Source organism: Scomber scombrus, chromosome 5, assembly GCF_963691925.1.
Source record: "Scomber scombrus chromosome 5, fScoSco1.1, whole genome shotgun sequence".
In the NCBI taxonomy this organism is placed as follows: domain Eukaryota; kingdom Metazoa; phylum Chordata; class Actinopteri; order Scombriformes; family Scombridae; genus Scomber; species Scomber scombrus.
This window is the reverse complement of record NC_084974.1, coordinates 32297962-32306409: the sequence shown is the minus strand read 5'-3', so window position 1 is coordinate 32306409 and position 8448 is coordinate 32297962. Positions and strand designations below refer to the sequence as shown.

At 38.6% G+C, this 8448-nt stretch overlaps 2 protein-coding genes across 4 annotated transcripts in view; one reads left to right on the top strand and one right to left on the bottom strand.

Annotated features, from left to right (window-relative positions):
- Positions 1–2741, bottom strand: part of LOC133979981 (protein IWS1 homolog) — a 22441-nt gene extending 19700 nt beyond the window's left edge. For all 3 annotated transcript variants that reach the window (XM_062418534.1, XM_062418535.1, XM_062418536.1), the window contains exons 1-2: positions 2508–2741; positions 808–890 (exon numbers count right to left, since the gene is read on the bottom strand). In XM_062418534.1, the coding sequence (XP_062274518.1) occupies positions 808–890; positions 2508–2550 (126 nt within the window). In that variant the 5' untranslated portion in view covers positions 2551–2741. The remainder of the gene's footprint in view (positions 1–807; positions 891–2507) is intronic.
- Positions 2742–5054: 2313 nt separating this feature from the next.
- On the top strand, positions 5055–8419 carry wdr74 (WD repeat domain 74). The gene is made up of 2 exons (XM_062418579.1): positions 5055–5733; positions 7563–8419. Exons 1-2 carry the CDS (start codon positions 5128–5130, stop codon positions 8139–8141), a joined length of 1185 nt encoding a protein of 394 aa, XP_062274563.1. The 5' UTR covers positions 5055–5127; the 3' UTR covers positions 8142–8419.
- Positions 8420–8448: the final 29 nt, after the last annotated feature.

Genomic DNA, 8448 nt, shown 5'->3' with positions numbered 1-8448 from the left:
TCAGGGTCAAATTTAACCGATTTTTTACATTTTAGACAGAAAATGGAAATAAAACGCATCATTTTTATCAATTTGTGTGCAGCTGATACACATTATTATAAAAGCTAATGTATAAGTTTGTCCTGTGTTTATTCCTGTGTTGGATCATAAAATAGTGATTGTGAATGTCTTTAATTAATGACTGATGGCGAATTAGTGTAAAGACTAATGATGAGTCAGAATATAAACAGTATGTAAGGGTTTAGTACAAATATAATAACTTTTAAGACCTTTTTAAAACCTCTTTTCAAGTTATTCAAGTTAATACTCTGCAGTAAAGTGTCCCATGTGACTGTTGTCCTCATATATAATATATTATGAGACATATTATATAATATATAAGTCATTAATAAAGGACTGTAACTAATGATTAGTTTCATTATAGATCCAACTGCTGATTATTTCTTACTTTAATTAATAAGTTGATTGGTTGGTTTATGTCAAATAATCAGAAAATAATGATAAATAATATAAACTGAACAAATATAATGACACTCAGATCAGATTTAATGATTTCAGTTCCTACAATTCCAGATATAAAACTTTATTTAAGACCTTTTTTAGACGTTTTAAGGATCTGAGGTGACCGTGCAGATGTCCCACATTCTGATCTGCACTTGAACGCATCACACACAGCTCCTGTCATCTTTCCTTTCATGTTAATCATGTTCCGACATTATTCAGACACATTTGACTGTAATAATACATTATAATGTGAGTCACTAACAGGATGAACAGTGATAGTTAAGTGATGACATGCAGTCTGACCTCAGAGTGATGTTTGTCGCTCCTCGCCTCCTCTCCGTCTGATGCCGGGTGTTCATCCATTACCGGAGTACCGCCTCCGTCATCTGCAGGAAAAACAGGCGAGAATCACACTTCAGCTGCTAGTAGACATTATTTTAAGAGTTAATATTATTTACAGTTAAACCTTCAGCTGAGCCGCTTCTAGTCTAAAGTGCTGCTGGTTATGTTCATGCTTTGTTTTACTCTCTGCAGGAAGGAGGAAACCACAGGAAGCTGAACTGGTCTGATTCATCCTGGACTCACCTGACGGGTTGGTGCCAAACTCCTCAAACACATTATGTATTTATTAAAGTTCTGGACTAAACTAGCTAACTGTATATAAAGTAGTAAACTAGCTAACTGTATATAAAGTAGTGTAAACTAGCTAACTGTATATAAAGTAGTGTAAACTAGCTAACTGTATATAAAGTAGTGTAAACTAGCTCCACCTCCAGCAGCTACAACAGTAACATGCTGCTCTAACACTGATGCTTCACTATTAATAATCTAATGATGTCATAATAATAATATATCAGTCAGAGGACCAAACCACTACTTTACTGTAATACTGCATACTACATCACTATAATACTGCAGTACTTTTACTGTAATACTGCATACTACATCACTCATAATACTGCAGTACTTTTACTGTAATACTGCATACTACATCACTCATAATACTGCAGTACTTTTACTGTAATACTGCATACTACATCACTATAATACTGCAGTACTTTTACTGTAATACTGCATACTACATCACTCATAATACTGCAGTACTTTTACTGTAATACTGCATACTACATCACTATAATACTGCAGTACTTTACTGTAATACTGCATACTACATCACTATAATACTGCAGTACTTTTACTGTAATACTACATACTACATCACTATAATACTGCAGTACTTTTACTGTAATACTGCATACTACATCACTCATAATACTGCAGTACTTTTACTGTAATACTGCATACTACATCACTATAATACTGCAGTACTTTTACTGTAATACTACATACTACATCACTCATAATACTGTAGTACTTTCACTGTAATACTGCATACTACATCACTCATAATACTGCAGTACTTTTACTGTAATACTGCATACTACATCACTCATAATACTGCAGTACTTTTACTGTAATACTGCATACTACATCGCTCATAATACTGCAGTACTTTTACTGTAATACTGCATACTACATCACTCATAATACTGCAGTACTTTTACTGTAATACTGCATACTACATCACTCATAATGCTGCAGTACTTTTACTGTAATACTGCATACTACATCACTATAATACTGCAGTACTTTTACTGTAATACTGCATACTACATCACTCATAATACTGCAGTACTTTTACTGTAATACTGCATACTACATCACTCATAATACTTATATATATTTTTTACCGTAATACTTTAACCACAGCGCTTTTATAATAACGTATTTTTACCGTAATACTTTAACCACAGCGCATTTATAATATCACTAATAGAAACACGCTTGGAGCTAAAATCGGACACATTTCTTGACATTAACGCTTCTATTTCCCTTCAGCTTCATCCTCCACACAGTAAACATCTTATATAACCTTCTGTGAGTTATATTTATCAGCTGAATGGGGTAAAAAGTGACATTTAGGAAACAAAGCGGTTGTTTACCGGAATGGCTAGCCGACATGAAGTCTTCCTCCTCTCCGTCCATCTCTCAGAAGAACAACAGACTCTCACCTGGAAGAGAAACGGAGGAGAAGATGGAAGGAAGGATCCGCTATCTATCCGCTGTAACTCTAATATAAATATATCAAAAGCAAGGAGAAATACACGCGAAGCAAAGTAAACGCCGCGCTGTTTGGAGGGAAAGCTAACAGCAACTGCTAGCTACTGTAGCCCGGAGATGACCCAAAATGGAGGCGCCGCTGTCATATACGCATGCGCAAAGGTCACAGGTTTAGTTTATGTATCTGCGTCATTGTTTGTTCACACTTTTTTTTAAAGAGGGTTTCTTTTCTCCTTTTTTATGATTTTACTTTGTTTTTTTAAAGCTCTTTAAATAATTATATAATTACATCTTTCGTACAACTCCAACTAATGTTTATTTTATCTTATTGTTTTATTTTTTTGTATTTTATTTTAATTGATATTTACATTTTATTTTCATTTATATATTAGTATATTAATGTGTATGTGTATATATTGATGTATACTCACTGTACTGTATTTTGTTCTTTCATGTTCCTACGTGGCTGAATGGCAAGTAAAGTCCTTACATTGAATACTTGAATGTTTTTATCATCATTATCCTTTTAAATATATATTTTATTAACCTCATATAAGCTTCAAATTAACTTTTATATGCATTTTTGCACTAATGATAATAATGGACACACTGTGTGGATTTTGGCCCCAATAAATTACATTGAAAACAAAGGGAATAGGTCACAAAAGATTTATTTTATTGTCATTCAGCACAGCATCAAAGATATAAGATAAGACAACTACTATGTATATATGAACAAAAATATATATAATAGATATACAAAGTAGAACAACATTTTGAACATGGCTCTTTTTTCTTCTTCTTTCACTTTAATCTGTGCAACAACAATATCATCTCTGGTACATTACCACTCAATACCAATATAAGGAAAATAATGTCAATAATGTTAATAATGTCACAAATATTATTATTTTGTTATTATATACTATACTTGTTACTGTTTTTTGTACTTATTTATTGTTCTTTATTCTTTCTTATTGATGCTCTTCTATTTGACTGTCCACTTGCTGCTATAATAATGCAAATTTCCCCCATTGTGGGACTGATAAAGGAATATCTCATCTTAAAAACAAAGATAAAATAAATTAAAATCGATATAATAACTGAATAAATAATTTAAATAAGTACTTTCTGGACATTGCACAGGTATGAGGTGTGGAGAATACACACATGCACATAAATAATACTTTACATTTGCATAACAGCAGCGAGGTAGAAAGACAAAGCACAGTCAGCAGTGTGTTATTCTGTTTAGTGGTCTTATAGCAGCCGGGTTGAAGCTGGTACTGAACCCAACAGTGCTGCAATCCTTCAGGATGCTGGTTGCTTTGGCCAACATGTGTTTTTGGGTCATGTCCTCTAAAGGTGGCAGTGTGACCCCAATAGTCCTCCCCACCTTTCTGTCTCAGGTGTTAGAGTTGTTGAAGATGCTCTCTATGATGCTCCTGCAGAAGGTGGTGAGGATGGATGGATCAAGGTGGAATAAGATGATCTTTAGATTGATCTAGAATGGAAACAAGGCAAGAATTAAAATACACTTCAACTGCCTAAAATATAAGGGAGGAGTAGCAACCCTAACCCTAACTATGAATCATGATGGAGAGAAATGGAAATGATGACACAGAGCTACCAGACTTTAGATCCTGGTGGCAGATAAATATCTAGTATGGGGTTTGAGGCCTAGTATGGACCCAATAATAGCACAAATTAAAGAGAGGGCTTCACCATTAAAGCCATGTATACACGTAGCCGGGTATTTATAAAAATGGATATTTCCCCCCCTCGTGTGGATGAAAGGCAAAAACACATGAAAATATATCAGTTTTTCCAGATACCCGGCTACGTGTTTACCATAGACTGTATGGTGTTTACATGGCCTAAGGTGGTGTTTGACTCAAAGTTCAAGCTAAGGGTTTAAGATCCAGTGTTTAAACAATGAGTACAGAAAGGATAATGATATATGTATGTGTTCCAAATGTTGTTCATCTACATCAATCTGGAGGGAGGGGCTCAATTTGCTTAATTTTCCAAGGGGTGCAGTGGTGCATTTTGGCCAGCACTTCCTGTTTTATGGCGAAACATCAAAATTGTCCACATCGCCATGGCTACCAGGTATAACATAGGAAATAGGTTATGATGGCTAGTTTTACTTTACATTTTATTTAGTTAGTTTAATTTTATTAGTGTTGCATTGTTCATTGTAGTTTTTATTTATTTTTTATCTCAGTGAACTAAATTATTGTTTCCCTGCTAGTCTTGGTCTTAGTGACCTATAATAACCCTGCTGTCAATCAGCTTTGAACGTTTATTCATGTTTTGTTTTGTGAGATTTAAAAAAATAAATAAAGTTTGGAAGAAGAAGAAAAAAAAACGTAAACAGTAGTGACGTGCTCGGTGACGTTTTTAACTCGCGCCACAGTCTCCACGGCTCCACGTGTGTTTGGTCGCAACGGCTCAGCTCCTCACGTGAACCCGGGTTTCAGTGCTCGAGCAGCGGGGAGGATGGACGAGCGAGGCCGGCTGTGCTCCGTGTGGCTCGGCTCAGAGACGGGCATCCTGAAGGGGGTCAGTCTCTCCCAAAAAAACGCGTTTAACTTCTGCAACACGCGACACTTGAGCCGCGAGCAGGAGGTGCGCGCGCTGTGCTGGGGAGACCCGGCGGAGAGCGAGCTGCTGGTCGCGAGCCGGGACGGAACCGTGCGCACGTTCAGCACCGAGAAGGGCTCGTTCACCGAGGCGCGGGTCTGCGGGGAACCGGAGCAGGGCTGCTTCAGCGGGCTCGCGCTCAACGGGGATGCGCTCATCACCTGCGTGGAGTGCGGGACGCTGCGGGTGTGGCGTGAGGACCGCAGCGAGCCCGTCACCGAGCTGCAAGCGGGGAAGAACGTGAGCAGGATGAGGCAGAACCCGGTGCAACGGAACCAGGTCGCCACCGGAGGGAAGGACACCGGGCTGAAGATCTGGGACCTGGACAGACCGGAACAACCCGCATTCACCGCAAAAAACCTGCGGGACGACTGGCTGGATCTACGGCAGCCGCAGTGGGTCAGAGACATGGCGTTCATCCCGGACTCTCAGAAGGTGGTCACGTGTACTGGATACCACCAGGTGAGACAGTAACAGAGTACTATAGTAGTATAACATAGTACTACTGCAGTATAACATAGTACTACTGTAGTATAACAGAGTACTATAGTAGTGTAAGAGACCTTTGACCTACTGCAGTATAACAGAGTACTATAGTAGTATAACAGAGTACTATAGTAGTATAACAGAGTACTATAGTAGTACTACTGCAGTATAACAGAGTACTATAGTAGTATAACAGAGTACTATAGTAGTACTACTGCAGTATAACAGAGTACTATAGTAGTATAACAGAGTACTATAGTAGTACTACTGCAGTATAACAGAGTACTATAGTAACAGACCTTTGACCTACTGCAGTATAACAGAGTACTATAGTAGTATAACAGAGTACTATAGTAGTACTACTGCAGTATAACAGAGTACTATAGTAGTATAACAGAGTACTATAGTAGTACTACTGCAGTATAACAGAGTACTATAGTAACAGACCTTTGACCTACTGCAGTATAACAGAGTACTATAGTAGTACTATAGTAGTATAACAGAGTACTATAGTAGTATAACAGAGTACTATAGTAGTACTATAGTAGTATAACAGAGTACTACTATAGTAGTATAACAGAGTACTACTATAGTAGTATAACAGAGTACTACTATAGTAGTATAACAGAGTACTACTATAGTAGTATAACAGAGTACTATTGTTTGAGTTCATTTCTTAGGTATGAAATGCGCTATATAAATAAAGCTGCCTTGCCTATTACTGCAGTATAAAAGAGTATTATAGTAGTACAACAGAGTACTGTTACTGCAGTATAACTCTGAGGTACTTTTACTACAGTATAACAGAGTACTACTGCAGTATAACAGAGTACTACTGCAGTATAACAGAGTACTATAGTAGTATAACAGAGTACTATTACTACAGTATAACTGAGGTACTTTTACTGCAGTATAACTCTGAGGTACTTTTACTACAGTATAACTCTGAGGTACTTTTACTACAGTATAACTCTGAGGTACTTTTACTACAGTATAACTCTGAGGTACTTTTACTGCAGTATAACTCTGAGGTACTTTTACTACAGTATAACTCTGAGGTACTTTTACTACAGTATAACTCTGAGGTACTTTTACTACAGTATAACTCTGAGGTACTTTTACTACAGTATAACTGAGGTACTTTTACTACAGTATAACTCTGAGGTACTTTTACTACAGTATAACTCTGAGGTACTTTTACTACAGTATAACTCTGAGGTACTTTTACTACAGTATAACTGAGGTACTTTTACTACAGTATAACTCTGAGGTACTTTTACTACAGTATAACTCTGAGGTACTTTTACTACAGTATAACTCTGAGGTACTTTTACTACAGTATAACTCTGAGGTACTATTACTACAGTATAACTGAGGTACTTTTACTACAGTATAACTCTGAGGTACTTTTACTACAGTATAACTCTGAGGTACTTTTACTACAGTATAACTCTGAGGTACTTTTACTACAGTATAACTCTGAGGTACTTTTACTACAGTATAACTCTGAGGTACTTTTACTACAGTATAACTCTGAGGTACTTTTACTACAGTATAACTCTGAGGTACTTTTACTACAGTATAACTCTGAGGTACTTTTACTACAGTATAACTCTGAGGTACTTTTACTACAGTATAACTCTGAGGTACTTTTACTACAGTATAACTCTGAGGTACTTTTACTACAGTATAACCCTATAAACACAGTTAACTAACAGCACAGTAATAGTTAGTTTTGGTTCTGGATTAAAGGATTTAAATCATGTGTGCGTTCAGGACTTTAACGCCGGTCTGTTTCCTGTCAGGTCCACGTGTACGACCCGTCCACGCCGCAGCGCCGTCCCGTCATGGAGGCTAAATTCGGCGAGTACCCGCTCACCGCTCTGTCCCTGCCCGCCGGCGGCAGCACGGTGGTGGTGGGGAACACTCACGGTCAGATCGCCATGCTGGACCTGAGGAAAGGTTTGGTGTGCGGCATCCTGAAGGGTCTGGCGGGCGGCGTGCGCTCCCTGCAGTGCCACGCCTCCCAACCCGTGGTGGCGTCCTGCGGCCTCGACCGCTTCCTGCACATCCACAGCCTGGACGACCGCAAGCTGCAGCACAAAGTCTACCTCAAGTCACGACTCAACTGCCTGCTGCTCTCCAGCCGGGACCTGGAGGAGGCGGGGGCGGCGGCGGCGGGGGCCACGTCCGAGGAGGTGAAGGAGGAGGAGGACGAGGTGTGGGACACCATGGAGCAGGTGGAGGAGGCGGAGGAGAAGCAGAAGAGAAAAGCATCAGGGGACGAAGAAGAAGAGGAAGAGGAGGAGGAGAAGGAGGAGGTGAATGAGGTGAAGGAGGTGAAGAAGAAAAGCAACAAGAAGAGGAAAAAGGGGCAGGATTGAGAGGCGTTTGAGGTGCGATCAGAGCGTGGGACGTTTCAGCGCTGTCAGACTGAACTGGACACATTCAGCTGCTGAGCATGAACTCAGATCTTTGTCTACAGATGTATTTTATATGTTCTTCAGCAGTGTGTGAGCTTTATTAAAGTGCCTGCAGCTGATTTATGATTTATTCTTTTTTTCCTTTCTTTCTTAAAAAAAAACAAAAAAAAAACATGAATCAGGTGAATCTCATCTGAAGGTTTCAGTTCAGGAGAAATTAAACATGTGGTGACTGAAGCTCTGATTGTGTTTATATCATACTGAGAAT